We start from the raw sequence: 21,968 nt of genomic DNA on the forward strand, positions 1-21,968 counted from the left end.
CTGGCGCATAATGTCTCGGTATATATGTGAATTAGGCCAACGAATATCTGCAAATGTCGTTCGATTTGGATTCAGGTAGTCATTAGGTCGTTTGATCTTGTATGCACTCTACATCGCATACTGGGAATTTACCAGAGATACCACATCTCAAACAGCTTTAGTACCTAGATTTCTTGTTCTATGTGAGATAGTTATAGTTTTAGTTGCAGAATGAGGCAAATATAGATAAATGTTTCTTTTATGGTATTGTTTTTATCAGTACATACTGTATTCTTAAAGTCAGAAGCATTTAGAAGAGCTATCCGTACGACTGTACCGTCATGGTGGTAGTTGCAATCTTTAAAGAAGGTAGATCAAAACACCGCCCAAACTCCTAGAGTAAATAAGAACATGAATGCTGCTAAATTTCATTTCATATATGAAAGGAAACAGAAAACCATAGGCATAATGTCTTCCTGCCTATCTCTTCTCACTACCTCAATAAGTGCAGTCGAGTGTGGGCACATGAACATTGAAGGCCAACATTGTTTTAGGTTCAACCACTAGCGCCAAAGTTATGACTCTCACCTTTGATAGTAATGTTCACCTAACATTCATATATGGCTAGCATAATTCAGAAGTAATTATACTGGATCCCATATATTCCCATAACTGGACTCTATAAGATATGAGAATTCGAGTCAATTTCAACCTTTTACTCCCCCTTCTGTGTAACAGATATTTACCTCTGGTAAACGTACAGATTGTAGCTAGGTAAGTTATTTAAGCTTACCGATCTTTTCACCCAAGAAAGTAAAAATGTGAGAACCTATATATCCATTATTGCTGATCATCTTTACTATCAGATAGTACTAAAAATAGAAGCTCTCCTGACTTGTAAATCACAGCTTTCATGACTCATTCAGTGTGTTATTAACTCATGACAGTCATAAAGCTGCTCAGAAATTCATCCAGAGAGCTAAATAGAGAAAGGACATGTTTGCCATTTTGAAAAAGATAAAAGCTATATAAACCAGACTGTACTTGCATATCAGTAAAATCCAGTAACACCAGCAATGGCTTCAATATCTTTCATTGCCATCACCACCATCTTCATCTTCATCCTCGCCTCTTCTTCTTGTTATGCCTCTACTCCTTCAACCAAGACAACCTCACATCCCTTCAAGAAAATCTATGCCTTTGGTGACTCCTTCACTGACACAGGCAACACAAGATCTCTCTCTGGCCCTAGTGGCTTTGGCAATGTTGGAAACCCCCCATATGGCATCACCTTCTTCCACCGCCCAACGAATCGATACTCGGACGGGCGGTTAGTCATAGACTTCATAGCTGAATCGCTGTCCTTGCCTTACTTGCAACCCTACAGAAACATAGTGAGCAATGCTTCTAGGTCTGATGCTTCTCATGGGGTCAACTTTGCTGTTGCTGGCTCCACTGCTATTAACCATGACTTCTTTGTCAAGAACAACCTTACACTTGATATCACTCCTCAGTCTATCATGAGTCAGCTGAACTGGTTCAACAAGTTCTTGGAGACTCAGGGCAGCAAAGCAGCAAGTTTTGATGATGCACTTTTTTGGGTCGGTGAGATTGGGGTCAATGACTATGCTTACACTCTTGGATCTACTATACCAGGTGATACCATCCAAAAGCTTGGGATCAGTAGTGTCACTAGTTTTCTGCAGGTACATTTTATGTCATCATGTTCATGTTTATGTCCAAAATTACGATTATGCTCAAAAGTTGATCCTAAACAAAGATGAAGTTTTGGATGTATTTAGCAATAAAAATATTTGAAGACTGAGATGTCTAACATACGTTTTTTCATTTCTATATTATACCAAACTTTGAATCCTATAGCTTAAGTGATATGTTATTAGCAGTGTGTATATAAGTGGATGATCGAATTTCGACTACGGTTATATCGGTGCAGGCATTGTTAAAGAAGGGTGCAAAGTATGTGGTTGTGCAAGGTCTGCCGACTTCGGGGTGCTTGCCATTGGCAATGACCTTAGCTTCTGAAGACGATAGAGACAGCATAGGATGTGTGAAGAGTGTGAACAACCAAAGCTACAGTCACAACCTTGTCCTCCAGGCCAAGTTGCAAGATCTCAGGAAACAGTTTCCTCATGCAGTAATCACCTATGCTGACTACTGGAATGCCTATTACAGTGTCATGAAGAATCCGAGCCAATACGGCTTCAAGGAGAGCTTCAAGGCCTGCTGTGGCTCCGGTGATCCCTACAACTTCAATGTATTCGCCACTTGCGGCGCCCCTTCTGTTAGTGCCTGCTCGAAACCAAGCCAATACATAAATTGGGATGGAGTTCATCTCACTGAAGCCATGTACAAGGTGATTACTGATATGTTTGTGAGCGGCAAAGAGACTCACCCTCCATGTAGTTACTTGTTGGACATGCGTCATGGATGAACAATTGGGCTTGTGTCATTGCATCTCAAAACATTATGTAGTAGACTTGTGTTTTTTTTTTCTATGCTAGCTACTATCAATGTTTGAGAATACTTCAATTTCTAATATGTAATAGTAAGTACATCTATAAATTTGGCATTGTGAATGCTAGCATGAATCTCTGACTACTCTTTATATTGATTGGTCTTGCACAAATGGTAGGGAAGCAAATTTTCCGACCATCCTTTTGTGCCCACCCTCATGCCCATCCACCTATTCTAATGTCAAGTGTCATTTTTCTTAACCATCTCTAACCAAAGTTACATATAAAATTGTAATAAATGAATTCTGGGTTTTTTTTAAATTTTAACTTTAACTCTTTATAAATCAGCCTTTATTATTTATTTTAAGTTGATTTCAAACATGATATACAACTTTGATACATCTACATTCATGGGTGAAGGATCGCATGGACATGTATATATTATAAATCTTTGATCGCATGGATGACTTTTTCAAGCCGTTAAATACTATTTCACCTAATCAGTATTTCAGAACTTCACAAAATCAAAGAATAAACATTACTTAAAAACCTCAAAAAATTTTATTACAACCACCATCAAAAATTGGTCACACTAAATAATTTCTTTACAGCTTAAATAAATGACCATCCCTGTCTCATGTGCTATTTTTCTTATTCTACGTATAAATTTATTCAGATGCAGATTTTCATATCTAGAAAAGATTACTAACTTTGTTGAGAAAAATTAATTAGTTTTATTATTTATTAAAAGAAATAATAAAGGCTAATTTAGAAAGAGTTAAAGTTAAAATTAAAAAGAAAAACAGAATTCATTTATTACAATAACCATAGTTAGAGATGGTTAAGAAAAATGACACTTGGCATTAGAATGGATGGGTGGGCGGGTGGGCATGAGGGTGGACAAAAAATGGTGGTCGGCAAATTTGCATCCCAGATGGTAGATATGAATGCTTTAAAAGATACAGAGGGCATACATTCTAGTTCTAGATAAATGTAGCAATTAATTACAAGAACATGATTCATCAATTGTTGAGAGAAAAATCAAAATTGCTAAGATAACAATGAATGTTAAGTCTAAGAACATATTTTTATGACAGTAACGTGCAGAAAATCATACACACTAGCTGGTCTTTAAAATCTCATGATGGCATTCATCTTTGTTAGGTCTCAAATTAAGGAACAGAGCCGTTTTCATGGAATGACCATTTTTGTAAGGGGAATAATATATGGCATCAATGGCATCAAAATGTTCATAAGGGACTAGGGATAGTGATAAATCCACTTGAAATTTATCAGAAACTAGCTTCTCACAACTCTTCCAACTCTTCTCATCGCCGTAGGCAATGAAATGCTAATGTGTGGACAAGTTGACTATCTAATTGCAGATGAACTCCCATTCTCACTCAGTTGGCAATATAAACTGAACAGGACAGTATGCAGATTCATGATAATGATAATCCAGGTTTACAAAGATTGAGGAAAGTCAAAAACTGCATGCTGAAAGAGATGGCTCCTTTATATTCATACTTCGTCTCTTACATAGAGCATGTACATTATTTTGCACAACTAGAAGGAAAATAAAATTTTCGACATGAAAGCCTTACGCCTTTACCGGACTCTGTACATGTCACGGTTGGCTACTTCTCTATACATAATTTTGTATGTTAATTCATATTAAGTACTCATAGTACATTAGGAATAGAGCGTCAGGGACATCCTTAGGCAGGCTGTTAATAAAGAGATAAAATCGCAACATGTCCTCCTTTAAAACAGTTTGAGTGTCAACCGCATCACTTCCGCATGTCAGAACCCATAAGTCCCCGGAATACACTCTCTTTATACTTCCCCGGCAAAATGGGCAAGACTCTGATCTTGTGTTCCTATAAAACATAAGAATCCAAAGATGTGAGCATGGTTGCAAATCATGATCCTCATCATCAAAGCTCAAACTGCATGAGTCATGAATCTAAAACAACAGAAGAAAGAAGACGGTGATTTATACCAGTCACGGTAGCAATTGATGCACATGGCATGGCAGCAGTTTGGCAAGACCATTTTGGTGCAAGGCTCTAAGCAGATGCCACATTCCTTTTCCCGCTCCAAATCGACGTCAGAAAGCTTTATCTTATCCTCATATCTCTTTTTTACAATCATCTTTAAATCTTCCTCTTGGGTGATATCCACATCCAAGGAATCACCATGGAGACGCTGAAGGGACGGTAATATAACATCTGCAGAAACAAAGCAGCTTTTGAATTCCCTGTCACAGTATCATTATACAGGGTTCTATGCATTTAAAGTTTGAAAGTAGAACCCTATACCTGAAGTGAAAGTTTATGAGAAAATTGGAACCATAGCAGGAAATATGGAATTCATTGAGAGAAATCAGTCAATAAATTTGAAACCCCGAGTGAAGTTATGCAAGAGACAGACGTTTCTTCTCTCTAATTTTTATATAAAAACATATTCAAAAACCTACTCCCTATCTAAGGAATGAATAGTGTCTTTGACAGATGATAACGGAACAAAATAGTCAAAACCATTTACATACTGTAGAATTGGCTGGTGGTAGCTTTTCTTCCATAAGACGAGATATCTGCCCTCCCGTCTGAGTGCACCTGAAGACATGAAACCAACATATTCAGAGCTTGGACCCAATCCTTAATAGATGAAACTATCAAACAAGTCTAACTTGTTTAGGAACATATGAACAGCTAAGCAGAAACCAACCTTATATATAACTATGTCAAAAAGATTCAAGTAGCTTGCAAGTAAACATGATGATGAGCAATCAATCCATTGAAGCAAAAACAGGAAAATTGGTGCCAACTGATTGTAAACCAATTTCATTTGAAGAAACGTACCACCCTTGCTTCTTGGTATGGAAGCTGCCCTGCATACATATTTTACTCAAGTTAAATCAAAAGTCACTGAAAAGCAGATCAATCACAAAATAATCATCTGATTACATTTAACAAATTCAATTAACAAAGTTAACAAATTTAGAAAATAAGGTAAGCAGGAACACAAGTCTCTCAAAACTTCAATGGTTATGCTTCTCTCGCAGAACACTTTGTAAAGTCAAAGCATTAGTTCAATTCTAACCAGCAACAAAGAAACTAACAACAGCTTGCTGATTAACTTTCTGTGGAAGTTAACAGTATATCAAAGCCACTTTTTCTAGAAGCCAATACTATCAAATATAATCAAAGATCGTAAACTTTGTATGAGCAAATACTTATCTATATAAAGATTAAAACTTGTAACTGTGTCAACAAACTGAAGTTCGTAGAGCGAGACTATGAAAGAAGAAACACAAAGGCTTCAAAAGTTAAGATACACTTTCTTCATTCCTTTTGCTTGGCGGTCTGGAGATAAATTCTTTCTTTATATATATAACAAGACTATTGAAATGTCAATAGATTAAAAAAAAAAAAACAAACTCTACTTATCTCTCTGTGCTCTTTTCTTTGTCAAAGCAACAACCCATTTCAGCCTCAAATTAGTAAAAAAACAACCCAACACAAAACCAAATTAACAGAAAGCAATAGAATCACATGAGCCATGTTGACCCTTTTGGACAATGCACAGTAAGGTTTCAGCCTCAAAATAGTAAAATGCAGAATACAGCCTAGCATTAGATAACTAAGAACAGAACCCCAGAATCCCATCACTGAGTTTTGCATTTCACAAACCCCAATTCCAAAAATCAAACCCAAAAGAAAAGGATCAAATTGGAGTAAAAAGAATATGAAAAGGGGTTGACTCACAGCATATTGGCATGCTGAATATCAGCCTCAAGAACCTTGAGAGAATCTTGGTAAGAGGGCCTAGCAGCAAGCTGTTCATAATAATCCATCACCTCTTTTCACTCAAATTTGCAACCTTTGATTTAAACAACAAAAACTGAACCAGAAAAAGAGATGATCAAAGAGAGAAGAAACCCAAGAGAGTTTTAAGGGTCTTAAATTCAGAGAATGCAAAAGAAAGGTTCTTTGGTCTTAACAAAGAAAGGTCAGGTCTTTGGAGCCTAGAAGTAGTTGTGAGGCTACTCTGATCATTAAAACCTAATCACCATCAAACACTAAAAAAACAGTGAGGGGGTGATGAGAGATAAAGACTTGGTCTTTGCATTGGGAGGTCTTGGAAAAAGAGAAATTGGTTTATTATCTGGTGTTTTTGTTGATGATTAGGTTTTATTATCCACTTAAAAATCAAGTTTGAGTTTTCTAGACTCTGGTGTTTGACTGCTTTGATTACTTTGGTTGAGTGGTTATGAGGTTGGTATTTTCCTTGCTGCTTCCAATCACAACCGTCTGTTTTGGTCAGAGAAATACGGTACATTACAAGCAATGTGACAAGGACAGGACCACTTTGCATTGGTTTATGCTCCTTCTATCTGGGCCGGGTCAAGTTCTAACCCGGTTATAGTTGCCGGGTCAACTTGGGAGATACCGATATACTATATGTCCCCTGTTTATGAGTCCCACCGGACAAAATCCGATTTCATATTCCATTCCCGTCCTGTACAATAGACAGGAATGTTTTTGTTTTTGTGTTTGTTTTTGTCTAATAGAGCTGCATTTGCGACTATTAGACTTTACTTTTCACTTATTAATACTTCATACCATTATGTATACATTCAATTCACATTCCATATAGTTTTTACATTTACATCCAAACACATCATAACACTATTCAATACACATTCCGTACGGTTTTTACATTCACATCCAAACACATCAATTACACTATTTTCCATGTTAGAGGATCGGAGTCCACATGACAATGTCGAAAACCTGGCTCCTCCCACATATATTTTGTCAGTCATGTTTTTTAGATTAGAGAAAGGCAACTAGGTGATTACTGCTATATTTTGTCAGTCATTGATGTTGCACTCATCATTTGAAATTTTGAATCGAGACATATTACGAAACCGGATATAACCGGTTTACTTATTTGAATTCAATATCGGACTAAACCGGCCGGTTCGTCTGTTCTGTTTCCCCACCCACCAACCTCTTATGTAATTAGACATCAGTTCAATCCTAGTGAATGCTGCTGCACTGTGTTTGGGTGCTGAGACTGCTGACACGTGGTAAGCAATGATTCGCTCGGAACCCAAGAAAATTAAAGACACTGTGCTGAACCAGTTTCTGCAGAAGCTAAAAGGACAAAACAAAAGATCTCTCTCATTTCCTACCTCAGTTCCTCCAAAAATCTCTGCTGTGAGTTTTGTCATTAGTTTTCAATGCATGTCTGAACCACTGTCTCAGTTAGACGGTTGGGAATTTAGAGATGCCTTAAATGTCTGGAAATGCTGAGTTAAAAGAAAGAAGAGGCTTCATTTTTGCTCTCTGTAGCTCACTTTTCTAAGCTGGGTGAGTTCTCTACTTGATCTTGCAAATCATAAACCCTAGGTGATTACAATGGGGGACCAAACCAAACCCCTTTCTTAAATTACTGTACATTCTCAAGCTTTGTTGTTTTTTGGTCTGAGAAAAAGGTTGTTCTTTTTTGTTTTGGTTAATTTCAGTTGGAGGAGGTGTTAGTAGGCTCAAAATCACTTGAAGATCCAAGAGTTTCTGGTGGTAAGCCTCTTCCCTCATAAGTTTTTGTTTGTTTTTCGTGAAAGATTGCTTCTTTTTAGTAAAGTTTAGTGCTTTGAGGACTAGTGTTGTGGGTTTCTTCACTTTTTCACAGAAAGAATCCTTTTTTTTTTATGGGTTTTGGTACAAAGTTGTTGTTTTTAAGTGAAAGAAAGCTGCTTTGAGTGCCTTCTTTTGTTTCCGTTGTATAAGAAGCTTCCATCTTGTCTGATTTCCAAATTTTGTGCTCATGGAGAGTGAAGATTCTTTGAATAATCTGTTTTGTGTAGTTTTTGTAGAACTACTCTCCATTATTTTATTGGCGTTAAAAGCTAACCAAAATAAACAAAAGAATTTGGGATAATTTCGCACATATATAGATATTTAAGTTCAGCTAAATGCTATGTGGTTATTCAAGTTGGGTCGAACCACATTTGTCCAGTTGTGTTCTATGTTGGCCTGTTGGGTCTACAAAGAAACTCAGATGCGTGTAAAATTAGGGAACTAATTCATTTGATCAGAATCTTCAGACTTAATTCATGATTTTAGTGCACAGAAATTTGTCTTCTGCAATATGAATGATAGCAACAGAGTCCAGAGTCTTGTGCCTGGTTCAGTAGATATGGATGGTGTATGGCGATGGAATGTGCTTCCCTGATATGCTTAGATATTCCTAAGCACTTAGACATGCTTTCTCATGCCATTTTCATAGAGCGTTGATTAAGTTAATCTTACCTGTGATCTATTAGCATAGAATTTGCATGGATAGTCATTGTCTTGATCATATTAGCTTGGTCCTTTCAGAAGCCGAACTGATTATATTATCAGCAGAGTAATGGTTGTGTTTTCCTTAATTTATCTTACATCATTCTGAGCTCTTTCAGATTGTGCTTTCCTTTCGCCTTTTTGGAACACATTATTGTGTCACTAAAATATATTTGTCCCTTTATCTATTTTTTTTCCTTTTAGGGGTTACAATATCCAACTGAGCGCACGAAGAAATGGCTCACGAGTTTGAAGCTTGTGCAGAATGCACTCACAGGTGCCAGCTGGCTCATGGGAAAAAGAAAAGCGGTTCCCATATTGCCAACTCTTTTTTCAAAATCATGATTGGAAAACAGTTTTCTAAATTTATGGTATGATAAATCTCTTTCCCCCCCCCACCCCCCCCCCCCCCCCCCTCCCCCCTCCTGCCCATAGATGCTAATCTGTTCCATTTGTATCTGCTTTAATGCGGACACACACATTCACTCACTCACTCAATCTGTGCCATATGTTTCTTAGAGTTGCAAGTTAGTGGCTTCAAATTGATATGCTATTTTGTTATTTTCTTTTTTAAGGGGAAAATACCTCACTAGGAAGTTGTTTTTCTTAATGTTATTATAGTGTTTACTCTTATAACTATGATAACTATAAATTTAAAAGCACTATCATGTTACTTCAGTTATGAGATTATCAGCTGTAACCATGCCATATCAATGCAGGAGTTGCCTCCAAAAGTGGCTCGCATTGTGTTATTGTCTGATCGGAAAACTTTTCTTGAAGATTTAACCAGACAGCGGTGGAACGTTGCAATATCTACTGTTAATGGTTCCTTGGCCTTTCAACAAGGATGGAATGCTTTTGCATTAGACCATGACTTGCAAGTAGGAGATTTTCTGGTCTTCAATTACGTTGTGGGATCACATTTTACTGTTAAGATTTATGACAATTCTGGGTGTGAACTGAATCTTTTCGAAACCATACATCAGCACAACATAAATAGGGATCAGTGCCACACATTTGTTAAAAGTACAGCGAGCAAATCCGGTTTAGTCACCTTTGCTGGTCCAGATGCAGAAATAAGTAAATGCTTGAATGAACTGAATGGCATGAACAAGCCTCTGATTATCACAGAATATGCTTCAACTCATGATGATGATAATGAGAGGTCAAAGGGCAAGCGCAAAGCAGAATTTGCTGAAGACATGTCATGTATGATGAAAAGAGATTATGGAAACCAACCAGAAGAGAACAGAGCCCATATTCTCGATTTGTCTAGTGTTGAATCGTTCAAAAAGATAAGAACCTGTGGCAGTGATGGAACTAAAGTTTCTGTAGTGAATGAAACACATTCATATTGTGCTGATTTATCACTCAAATTGAGAAGTGAAGCTGACTCGGTAAAAATCCCAGTGGCTAAAGAGGTACCGAATAGAGTAATTCCTTTGGATGCTGCTGAGCTTGAAAGGACTGAGAAAAATAACTATTCTGAATCCAAGGTAAAGGGGGCATCCCTGTCTGATAAAGATTCATCCACCAATGTGACCTCGGGACATCTATTTCCAACTCTTCCTGATAACAATCAACAAAATGATATCTTCTCTGGTACTTTGATTATAGCAGCCCAGAAATGCCATTCTGCTAATGCATCAGGCAAGAGAAAATATCCTATGTGTTTTTCTATGTGCTGTCTTTTGATGTTGTGTTTGCTGTATTATAAATTTTAAGCTTCATGCTCAGTATCTCATCTTCTATATTTTGTGTTCTTATATTTATTATCAGGTAATGATCATCAGGTAGCTGTATCAGGACAAGAAAATGATTTGATGGATGACACTTGTCAAAGTGCCAACAAGAATATTACAATTAGTGGAATTTCAAAGTCTTGTGGTATTCCCATTACTTCCGCCTCCCAAAATGGTTGTGTATATTCATTTACCCATTCTATAATTCCAGTATATTTAATGCGGAAGTGTGATCTTAAAGTTTATTTTGTTTATTGGACAGATACAGCGATGGAGGTCATTGAAATTGAGCCTTTGGAGTTGACTTCACATCCATGCAGTAAGGAGGTCATTCCAGAAAGTAATGGTATAATGTTCTTATATGATCTAAAAGCGTACTTTGAAGTATATTATGTGTCACTCTGAACAAAAATTTGCTTTAACAGATGATGCGATGATCATTACTGAAAAAGAGTTTAAGGAGTTTAGTTCAGATCCATGCAGTCAGGAGGTCATTCCAGAAAGAAAGGGTATAAAGTCATTCTTAGACGTTTATTTTAAAATATCTTATGTGAATCTCTTTCAAAAATAAATAAAAATTGTTCATGGAACAGATGAAACTACAAGAGCCATTGAAAATGTTATTGTGGACTTAACTTCAGATGAATGCAGAAAGCAGGTCATTGAAAAAGGTGCAGATATTTTTCTTTACGTTAGCTTCTTCATGACAGCTCTGTTTGTATTTGAGAGTGTATTTTGCTGCGGTCTATTTCAAACTCTGAACCAACTACTGTGCAACTAAATGCAGAGGAATCACCAGATGTTTCAGCCAAGGTGGATAATCAGAGTTCTAATAGCCAACGAAGAGATATTCCTTCAGATCAAGCTGAGTTTGAAAGGACTGAGGAACATAACAAGTCTGAAGCCAAGGTCAATAAAGTACCGTCTGATAAAGATTCATGCACTGAGACCTCTGGGCATCCCTTCCCAACACACTCCCAAACTCCTGAAGAAAATGGAGAGACCATCACTGATACTTCAAAGCCCACCTCTGATAATTCAAAGAAACCAACAAAAGAATGCCAGAATGCTGATGGATCAGGCAAGTTGCAGTGAACTTACATGATCCTATTTGATTTCCATTTGTTTTAGCCTGAGTTTATAATGTCTATCATTCTTTAGCCTCTGCATCTTCATCTTGTTTGTTTTTGTTTTGTCAGAATTATTATTAAGCAATGATCAGGTGACACTAGTACAGATGGAACCTAATTTGATGGATGACAGCGTCCCAAGAGACAACAAGGAATTGACTGGAATTTCAGAGTCAATTCATGATCCCATTACTTTTGAAAGCCAAAATCTCTACGGTTGGTTTCCCTACCGCGCTTTATGTTTTCCTGTATTTTCTAATTGGCATATAGTGATATATCGTGGGTGATATCTCTAACAATAGGATTGATTTTTCAACAGATACGATCATCAACGAGAAAGAGTCTCTTGAGGCGACTTGTCAAGAGGCCATTCCACAAAGAAAGGGTATGATATTATTTCTACATAACCCTTGTTTGTATTCATGTATATGGATGCATGAATCTGTTTTGTTGTTGGCTTCTCAAATTAGAAATTATCTGCAATTCAACGTTGATTTCTCTGAATAAAAATGATTGATTTCTTAAACAGATACGATCATCATTGAAAGCGAGACTGTTGAGGTGACTTTAGAACCATGCAGTCAGGAGGTCATTCCAGAAATAAAGGGTATATTTATGTTTCCGCATTTGTCTTCAAACTCTGAATTCCCTGCAATGCAACCATTAATTTCTCTAGTAAAACGATTGATTTCTTGAACAGAAACAATCATCATTGAAGATGGGTCTGCTGAAGTGACTTTAGATCCAAGCTGTCAGGAGACCATTCCAGAAAGAGAGAGTATAATTTCATTTCTACATTACCCTTCAAATCAAAACCATGTTTTGTGTGTTTTGCTTTGGGCAACTCTGAACTGACTACAAGCTACCAAATGCAGGGGAATCATTAATGAGTTTCAATAGGTCATACAGAAAGCGTGCTGATACTAAAATAAGAACAGCTTCTTCAGATGCATCTGACCTTGAAAGGACTGAGGAAAGTAATTATTCTGATGTTAAGGTCCGAAAGGTATCAACTTCTGATGAAGTACCACACACCAACCAGACCTCTTGTCATCTCAACCCAATATGTCCTGTAAATGTTGAAGAAGATACAACAAGCATTGCTAAGATTTCAAATGAAGGTTTAAACAAACTCAAGACTGCTGATAGATCAGGCAAGAGATAATCTACTTGGATGCTCTCAAGATGTTCATTCTGGTTCTTTTTTTTTTATGTACTTCTTGTATGCAATGTGTTTTTAATGATCAGTCATTTTGTTTGTTATGTAGTCATTTCAGGCAATGTTCAGGTGGCTGTATCCCAAAAGGAAAACGTTGTAATTGATGACAGCTGCCAACAAAAGAGATTTACTGGAGTTTCAAAGGTGTTTGAAGTTCCGGTTCCTTTTGGATCCCAAGATTATTCAGGTTTGACTTCCTTTTGCCTTCTTTATATCACTCCATTATTTTTTATCACTCTTCGGTTTTTGGCAAGTATTAGTGCACATTTTTCTTAATTATCAATTATCTAATGTACAATCAAAAAAATTGATTGGTGAACAGCAAAAACGTCAAAGATAATGAAAAAAGGGAGTTTATAAACTTCATTTTAGATCCATGCCATCAGGATATCATTCCATTATTTTTTAGCACTTTTCGGTTTTTGGCAAGTATTAGTGCACATTTTTCTTAATTATTCGAAAAGGGTGTTTATGAAAAGGGAGTTTATAAACTTCAGTTTAGATCCATGCCATCAGGATATTATTCGAAAAGTTGATGCTATAATGTTATTTTTACGTAACTTTTCTAAGAAACTTTGGTTTTTTTTTTTAATAATCTAAAGAAAACTCTGTTTAATCTGATGTACATGAATGCATTATTTTGCCTTGCTTTGGGTGTCTGAAAATCTGAATTATCTACAATGCAGCACAACCATCGAAGATTTCTAACAAGTTGCAGAGCCAGAGTAATTTTGCCAGAGAAAATGAGACCACTCTTCCCGTGGTAAAATCTGAACCTGTTGAAGATGCAGTTGCAACCTTCCCAAGTTTCACGATTTCCTGTTTGGCAACAGACCGTCAATCTTATCTCGTATGATATTTAATCGCCTTATTAATTATGTCTCTTCTCATCCGCATTGCTACAACTGAATTCTAGTCTGGTTTCACATGTGTAATTTGTTAGTGCTATCGTGTTGCCCTCCTTCACTTCTTGCATTTGTTTCGAGTTTGTTCTTTCTAAATGCTGTCACTTCATTAGTGAATAGGGTGATCTGATAATTTAACATGATCACTAAGCTACCACCATATTGTGAATATGTGCTTGTCTGTGTGTTCATATGTGAGAAGGGTGTATCTATATGCTTCTATAGAAAATTCTTATTGGACAGAACATGCTTGCATGACATCACCTCTTCTGTTAGTATAGCATAATCTTTCTATAAATCAACTCAGAGTAATCATTCTTTTGATTTCGTAATCTCTTTCCCGTCCGATTGATACTTGTGCAGGAGTTGCCAAAGAGCTTGCCAGTATCCTTGAAAGCCACGAACGGAAGGTCTAAAATGGATAGGAGGGTAGTTTATCTTCAAGGTCCCGATAACAGATTGTGGCCAGTTCTCTACATTCAGAAATTTTTCTTCAGAACTTTGGCAAATGGGTGGGAAGCTTTCAGCATGGCAAATAATATTGAAAAAGGAGATCGATGTACCATTGCGGTCATAGATCAAACTAAAGGCATATGTTCTGTGAACGTAGTAAAGATGAGAGATGATATGGAATTCTATGAAGAGTGGGAGCAGCAGCCTTTAATCAACCTGTCATAAAGCTGCCTGTCCATCAATCTTTTGTGTAGAGCTGTTCAAACACAGCTTATGAACCATCTTACGCATCAGTCTTTTGTAGAGCTTCATAAACCCGCGCTTTAACCATCATTAACAATCTATTATCTGTATGTACAAGGCTATGAAACCGGTCTGTCATGCAAGGCTGTGAAACTAGAGTTTGTGAATTCTATATCGGTTGATTATTACTTCTGCGTACGTGCTTTGACAGTAGTTTTGGATCTTTGGTACTAATTGGTCCATGAATTAATCATGATGTAACTGCTGGTTATCTATATTGGCTGTTGATCATGTGCACAACTTGCTCTATCTGGTCCATTTCAGTTTGCAGATTGAAATTCTTACAATTTTCCAGGAGAGAAAATGAAAGCAAAAGAGGCTGAAAAGTTTTCAGTGTCTACTCTTTTAGGAATCAACAGGTTTCTTTTCCTTAATTTCAGCTTACAAGATATGGGAACAGAAATATTCTTTCATTCTTAAGCCTCTAGTCCTCAAATTATATAAGATCTCAAGTCTGATCCTCCCTGGTCTAACAATCAATCACGTTTAATATCAAAATTTTATGTATGTTGCTAGTTTCTTCAATGAAAATGGAATATGAACCAACATTGAAAAAGGTGGGGGTTGCATTTACTTTTTACTACATCAAAATAAAATTTACCTTACAACCGTATATAGCTTCAGATTATTTCATTTGATAACTCTACACCAGCAGTAGCAGACACTTGATTGTGTTCTTGGACAACCCTTCTTCTCATCTCAACCAACCATTTCAGCAACACCACCAAATGGTCATATAGACTAAGAGCAATGTAGAGTCCAATCCCACCTATGATCCCATTTGCTATGGAATATGTGAGAGGCATGAGAAGCATGGTAATGAATGCAGGCACAGCCTCTTTCATATCTCCCCAATTTATGTCCTTCACAACTCTCATCATCATCACCCCAACCATTACAAGTGAAGGTCCTATAGCCCAAGGAGGCACACTAGATAATAGGGGAATGAAAAACAGTGACAGAAAGAAACAGAAACCAACTGTCACCGCCGTTAACCCAGTTCGGCCTCCTTCTCTCAACCCAGCTGATGACTCCACATATGTTGCAATGGGAGACATTCCCAGTGCAGACCCAACAACGGTGGATCCAGCGTCGACGAGGTAAGCTAAGTACTCACCTTCAAAGCCACCTTTGTCATTCACAAACCCTCCCATTTCTGCCATGGTGAACAATGTGCCTGTGGTGGCGAGCACATCAACATAGAGCAATGTTACCAAAGCCACCCAAACCTCTGATGTGTTGAAGTTACTAAAGCTGATAGCACCAGCTGTGGATTTGATGGTGTGAAAATCCACCACTTTCTTGAAATACAAGTAATTTGTGTCACCAAGTGGTGTGTTAGGAAAGACTGTCACACTTGTGTCCCTAAACCATGAGATTAGTGTTATAAATACAATACCATATATCATGCTGCCCTTGACATTCTTCATTAGGCCATAAGATGTAATCAAAAAGCCAGCAGAGGCCAGCCAAAACTTGGAGCTGTGCATTTTCCCTCCTAGGCATTGACCAGTGACCAGGTCTGTATTGGCACAAGCTGTGATGGTGACCAATGTGGATGGATCTGGGCCGACTAGGCCCACACCCTGGTGGATTTGAAGGCCCACAAATGCAATGAAAAGCCCGATTCCGGCTGCGCAAGCGAGTCGAACCGAGCGGGGAAAGAGCTTGGCAACCTTTTCTCTAAGACCAAGAGCAGATATAGCAAGAAAAGCACATCCCTCAACAAGAACCACAGCTAGGGCAGTTTGGTACTTGATGGGCCCACTGCCATGAAAGCCCACTAAATTGTAGGCCAAGTAGGCATTTGAGCCCATACCCGGGGCCAAGCCCAAGGGCAAATTTGCCAAAACTCCCATGGCGATTGACCCTATCATGGATGATAAAACAGTACCAACAATAAGGTCACTCTTGATGTTTGCTAGACAAGCTTCGTAACCTGGATTTGGCTGCAACATGCAGTCCGGGCCGGCAGCTGTTTGGTTTGCCGGAACGGAGCAGTCGGAGATGGAGCACGTGCCGCCCGAGTCGGCGATGATGGTGGCGTTGACGGTGATGATGTAAGCCATGGTGAGGAAAGTGGCCAGACCAGCACGTAGCTCTTTGGTAAAGCAGCTCTTCCTTGCTTCCAGCTTGAAGTATATGCCGACTCTGCTCCTCTCCACGGTGTCGTTTAGTCGTTTCTCGCCTTTTCGCCATGTCTTCCCTATCCTTGCGAGCAACCCGTTTCCCATTCCTGCACTACAGAGCTCTCCCCCCATCTGAAATTCTCTTTGTTTCTCTCTCTCTCTGATATTTCTTTGGGTGTGAATGTGTGTGTTTTGTGAGGGCGGTGGTTAGACTTAAATATATATAAGCTCGAGGGTTGGAGAAAGGGAATCTTCTTAGATTATGGACAAATGGTGAAATGGTATCGTGAAGACTACTGGAAAGTACAGAAAACTGTGTTTAAGAATTGCATGTAGGCATTGACAAAAATTAGAAATTGCATGTAGGCGTTACAATAGTAATAAATCATCATTAGGTAAAAAGAAAAATACAGATTCATCTGGAAATAGGGTACGGTAATCCTAGTAATATATGTATCGGAAAACTAGCTTTGTATTAGCAAGATTAACAAAGACTATATATGCTTAGTGGATACTCAACGTCTCAACCGAGGTTATTGATTGCATGTGTGATGGTTTCACATACGTACATGATACTATACATAGAATATGTACTCTTTCTTACAACATATATATATATATATATATATATGCATGAAAACTTACTGCTAGTGCTCAAAGATTAATATATTTGATACATATTGCGACAGTCGTGTTAGTGCGTAACGATTTACACACTTGATACATATGCAATTCCTTATCTTTTGGTCTGATTTGAATATTGTGATAACCTAATTATGAGATTAATTTGATATATATTTTTGTGATGAGTAATGTTAGATGAACCACATTTTGATGAACCACCTAGAACCCACCTTAGGTGGCAACTCATGTGGCATAACCATTTCATCAAACAAAATTTCTTGTTTCTTGAATATCTATCTTACTTATATATGAAAATTCTTTTTTATTTTCTTGAATCAATATTAAAGATCATATAAAATAAGAGTAAATGCATAGTATGAAGGACAATGTCTACGGAAAGATCTCTATGAGCCACAACTGCATCCTTCCCACTAACGATATTTGCTGCAACTGGGGTTAATATAATTGTGTGATATTGGGGAACTTTGACCAAGGGCATTATAACATCAAAAACCCTAAAATCAAAATCCATCTTGATTGGAGGTAGACTCGATGGAGGAACAATTTAATTTTTTCAGGAACTTCAGCTTTGTACAACTGAATTAAAGAGCACAAAGCCATTTCAACTCCAACAATATTTTGAATCCTATTATTTTGCTTTACATTCTTAATGTCTTCACCAGACGTTCTTTTCTCCCTCGATCTCTTCTTCTCCTCTATCCTCTCAATTCAAGCCTCAACCACTCAAGTCTTAACCGTAGCTATCACCTCCTCTTCAATTGAACATCTCTCTTATCAATAGATAATATCAATAAGTAAGCATGGAATGGAGATGAAAGATTTTTGAATGACGGCATGCATCAATTATAAATCAAATTCCTCCCCCTAAACCCTAATTCCAAATATGATATTTGTGATTTCAAACTCAAAAATGCATGACAGAATTTTTGTGAACGACGCTTGCAAGGAAAACAAAGTAAGATTGAGAAGGTGTTGATGATAAATTGATCGGGAGGAACCAAGGAAGTGAGAAGGGATGAGAGGAGAACAATGTCAACTGATGAAGTCGTTGCGCACATAACATCAGGAAGCAAAAAAGTAGGATTTAAAAGATTTGATAAATTCAAGAAAGTAAAAAATAAAAAGAATTTTCATATTTAAGTAAAATAGATATTCAAAAAACTATAAATTTTGGTTGATGACATGGTTATGCCACATCAGCTGCCACCTAAAGTGGATTCTAGGTGGTTCACCAAAAGATGGTTCATCTAGCATTACTCTTTTGTGATCGATGCCAGTAAATCTATTTTTTCTGTTTTGATTTATGTTGTTTGGATTTAAGGTTTACATATTATGGAGAGGCCGTATCCTATTGCTATAGCAAGGTTATATCCATAGTTGACATAAAAGTTAATCAACAACCCGATTTAAATATATTTTATAGGAGAATTTCTATTGTGAAATGTCGTGGTTTAACGTAAAGTTTAATTATAAGAACTCCAGCCAACAAAGACAGCTTGATCTTTCAAGAAATGGATTTGATAATTAGTACATAAGCAACTACAAAAAGTTAGAATGGTGGCTTACCTAATAAACACTTGCATTTTTTTAACTCTCAATTATTTTGTGTTATATATGTGTTTCATACTCTTATTCTGTGACTTGTCAACCAATCAAGTTTAGGCACCTCAAAAACTTGAGGAATTAGAAGCATGATGACAAATGAATATGAACAAACTCCCTATAGATTCCTTAATTGGAAAGCAGGAAGGAAATATAGCATGCATGAATAATATATGACTTAAATCACTTAATTAAGTTAATTATATATCTTTTTCTTTTGGATAATTCTTAATTACATATCTAAGAAACAATAACAGAACCTTAATCAATCACATTGGACGTGGCTAAGATCCTCGATCATATTCTTGATGACCATCCAAATCCAAAAATGTAGTGATCTTGCAGGCGAAATCCAGCAAATGTCCATACAAAATCAAAATCTTAGGCCCTGGAAAAATATATATGATAAATTTCGATTCAGTTGTTCCATTTCCATCAGATTGTAGTTTATCTGGTGAGAATTAATAACACTCTGTGCATACGATCAATTCCAAAATCAAAATCTTTGAAAGATCTGAATACATGTCTATACTACAAGTCTGTAATTTTAAATCTCCTGGTGGAATCTTTGAGTACGTCTTTTGTGGACCTCTGATGTTGGGTTCCGATCCTAACTCTTAATTAAACAGATATTTGGACGTAATGTTGGATTAGTCATGGAATTTTAGTGAAATATACACATATATATGCACCAAACATTCTGACGTATATTAAGAACTACAACAAAATCAAGTAACAAATTAAGGGGAATTGCCCTTAAAATGTAGACAATGAAATAATGAATTGTTTTTCTTTTTCAATTTAATATTAAAAGTATACATACATTAAAAGAAGTGTTAAACGCATGCAATTAAACAAATGTAGAACAATAATTTATAAGAGGTACAAAGCCAGTGTCACTAGTTGTCCACTAGTTCAAAAGAGATATCCCTAGTTGGTCTACTCAAGTTCAAAGAAAATAGAAAAAAAGCTAACCTTTTAGTAATTAAGCAATCGAGCTAAAATATCAATGCAGAATTACTCAAGATTATTGCTTAATTAGAAAACTTCTCATCAATAGTTAATTATTTATGAAATGAACTAAGGAGATTCGTATAATGGTTCTTGGCATGGAGTTCACCTAATTAATCTTGAAGTATTGGTTGAGTATCCAAAACTTGTATTAGTTCCTAATATCATGAACTAATAATTAATACGTATCAAAAGAGCTAAATATGACTCTACTGGCATGGCCTGCACTTACAGTAACAAAAGAGCTAGCGATCTCTATTATATATTCGTAGTGTCTGATTCTTTAATCTGATCGAGGGCGACTAAAATAGAATACGTACCAAAATAGATTTATGCAATTAAGCAAGCAGCACTATATACTTTATAAATCGCATGCGCAGATAAAAACTGAGCATTTTATAATGCAGCTAGCAGGTTGAAACTCGAAATAGCAGTGGGATATTCTTTTGATGATCGGGATCTTCTTAATTGTATGGGAGAGGATATGAGAGATCGAAGTCCGGCCTCCTAAAACTTCCTAATTAGAGTAAATAGTTTGGCATATATTTTTTCTTTTTAACCAAGAGCATAGCATTTGGCCGGTGATCGGAATTACATCGATCCCTGATCCTATGCATGCAGGGGATGATGACAGATAGTTGATCAACCACAGTCACAAGTTAGCTGATAGAAACAGAAAAGCTATTTCTCTATCGACCTGGTGATGCTCGATCAAAATATATATTCACATTCATGTACAGACATAGTCAAAATATTTCAATCCAAGCGCAAAAATTGAAACTTTTATAATGCGAGGTCGAAACTTGAGATGGCAGTGGGTTCTCCTTTTGAGAGACAAAAGGAGATGAATTAAAGTGAAGATCTATAAGACCTAAACAAGAATATTAGTGCCACAGTTTGGCAGTATACTACTTTTGAATAAACTAGCAGTACTATTGTGCAGGTTTTACTGCATTTGTAGCCTTGGTGGATCATCATCATTAGCAGAGAATCAGAATTTATACTGTGTGTCTATATATATATGTCTATATATATATATATATATATATTTGAAAGTAGCTAAATTAATAATGTTTCTTTCACTGCACCCAACTATATATATCAATGGTCACCACTACATGATCGAAGATCGATCTGATTTCAGAATTCATATATGCAAGTGACAAATTATATATACGCCAAATGGTAGCTAGCTACCTAGTTTGTTATTTCTTGAGCACTGAAAGCATTTTCCGAGATCGAGGACTGAATAGAAAGGAAAGAATTGCCTGAACTTGCTGGCCTTAATGCATGATAAGCAGGAATGAAACCGGATTCTTAAGTTCAGTTTCCGGTACTCGTCCTTTCTGAGTCATGATCCTCTGGGAGAAGATATCTTTCCCGGACTCCTTCCTGTACTGGGAGACTACAAACTCTCCCACCTCAATCACCTCTTACAGTCCCTAACTAATTGATGTTCATATATGATATTAGGCTTCCAATTCAAAATCCAATCCAAAACAAGGCTGCAGTGATCGGAGAGGAAAGAGAAGAGATCATCCGCAAGGTTGATCGATGACAATTAGGGTTTTTGTTCGAGTATTGATTTAGGGTGTTTTTAGTACGTTTTGCGGGGTTTAGGGTTTTAGGGAGAGAGAGAGAGAGAGAGAGAGAGAGAGAGAGAGAGCGTTTTGCATGTACAAGTACTGCATTTCCTTGCTAGCTAGCTTGCTCAAACCAAAAGATCGATAAACGAAGGAGCTAGTCAAAACAAACTAGCTCGTAATTGAATTGCTCAGAGAATCTATCACGATCTCTAGTGTTGTATATGCATTATTTGATGAATTAATCATTATCTTGGTTACTAACTAGCTAAGATTCTGAACGGCTCTCGCACCAATATTCTGAAATTCACATATTTATATATACGACTGCATTTTTGTAGATATAAATAGTAGTTGTAAGATGAGACCAGTTACATTCCATGTGAGAACTGATTAATCGGCCTGACGTTGACAATGGGTTGGAGCATCCTTCTAAAATG

General features: G+C 37.0%; 4 protein-coding genes across 4 annotated transcripts; 2 read left to right on the top strand and 2 right to left on the bottom strand.

The window, feature by feature from the left end:
* Positions 1-1,055: 1,055 nt before the first annotated feature.
* LOC101297353 (GDSL esterase/lipase At3g48460-like) lies at positions 1,056-2,438 on the top strand. Its single transcript, XM_004300990.1, has 2 exons — positions 1,056-1,685; positions 1,934-2,438. Exons 1-2 carry the CDS (start codon positions 1,056-1,058, stop codon positions 2,429-2,431), a joined length of 1,128 nt encoding a protein of 375 aa, XP_004301038.1. The 3' UTR covers positions 2,432-2,438.
* A 1,507-nt stretch (positions 2,439-3,945) lies between these two features.
* On the bottom strand, positions 3,946-6,539 carry LOC101303422. The gene is made up of 5 exons (XM_004299141.1): positions 6,224-6,539; positions 5,184-5,346; positions 5,005-5,071; positions 4,456-4,684; positions 3,946-4,333 (listed from the first exon to the last, which is right to left on the bottom strand). The coding sequence occupies exons 1-5, from the start codon at positions 6,310-6,312 to the stop codon at positions 4,123-4,125; spliced, it is 759 nt and encodes a 252-aa protein (XP_004299189.1). The 5' UTR covers positions 6,313-6,539; the 3' UTR covers positions 3,946-4,122.
* A 1,484-nt stretch (positions 6,540-8,023) lies between these two features.
* On the top strand, positions 8,024-14,480 carry LOC101297645. Its single transcript, XM_004300991.1, has 16 exons — positions 8,024-8,041; positions 9,011-9,177; positions 9,526-10,456; positions 10,586-10,693; positions 10,811-10,888; positions 10,974-11,057; positions 11,142-11,219; positions 11,336-11,629; positions 11,748-11,894; positions 11,998-12,063; positions 12,208-12,285; positions 12,379-12,456; positions 12,554-12,832; positions 12,947-13,084; positions 13,584-13,747; positions 14,166-14,480. Exons 2-16 carry the CDS (start codon positions 9,043-9,045, stop codon positions 14,478-14,480), a joined length of 2,973 nt encoding a protein of 990 aa, XP_004301039.1. The 5' UTR covers positions 8,024-8,041; positions 9,011-9,042.
* Positions 14,481-15,178: 698 nt separating this feature from the next.
* Positions 15,179-16,819, bottom strand: LOC101297937 (adenine/guanine permease AZG2-like). Its single transcript, XM_004300992.1, has one exon. It carries the CDS (start codon positions 16,817-16,819, stop codon positions 15,179-15,181), a length of 1,641 nt encoding a protein of 546 aa, XP_004301040.1.
* Positions 16,820-21,968: the final 5,149 nt, after the last annotated feature.

The sequence above is a fragment of the Fragaria vesca genome, linkage group LG5, assembly GCF_000184155.1.
Source record: "Fragaria vesca subsp. vesca linkage group LG5, FraVesHawaii_1.0, whole genome shotgun sequence".
Classification (NCBI taxonomy): domain Eukaryota; kingdom Viridiplantae; phylum Streptophyta; class Magnoliopsida; order Rosales; family Rosaceae; genus Fragaria; species Fragaria vesca.

Excerpts from the sequence above, each read along its gene's own strand:
- LOC101297645 (XM_004300991.1), top strand. The coding sequence starts at position 9,043 with ATGGCTCACGAGTTTGAAGCTTGTGCAGAATGCACTCACAGGTGCCAG. Across the intron at positions 10,457-10,585 it reads CCATTCTGCTAATGCATCAG|GTAATGATCATCAGGTAGCT; the intron begins GCAAGAGAAAAT and ends ATTTATTATCAG. Across the intron at positions 12,064-12,207 it reads GGCCATTCCACAAAGAAAGG|ATACGATCATCATTGAAAGC; the intron begins GTATGATATTAT and ends TTTCTTAAACAG.
- LOC101303422 (XM_004299141.1), bottom strand. The coding sequence starts at position 6,312 with ATGGATTATTATGAACAGCTTGCTGCTAGGCCCTCTTACCAAGATTCT. Across the intron at positions 4,685-5,004 it reads TACCACCAGCCAATTCTACA|ATGTTATATTACCGTCCCTT; the intron begins GTATGTAAATGG and ends TTGTTTCTGCAG. Across the intron at positions 4,334-4,455 it reads ATCAATTGCTACCGTGACTG|GAACACAAGATCAGAGTCTT; the intron begins GTATAAATCACC and ends TATGTTTTATAG.
- LOC101297937 (XM_004300992.1), bottom strand. The coding sequence starts at position 16,819 with ATGGGGGGAGAGCTCTGTAGTGCAGGAATGGGAAACGGGTTGCTCGCA.
- LOC101297353 (XM_004300990.1), top strand. The coding sequence starts at position 1,056 with ATGGCTTCAATATCTTTCATTGCCATCACCACCATCTTCATCTTCATC. Across the intron at positions 1,686-1,933 it reads GTGTCACTAGTTTTCTGCAG|GCATTGTTAAAGAAGGGTGC; the intron begins GTACATTTTATG and ends ATATCGGTGCAG.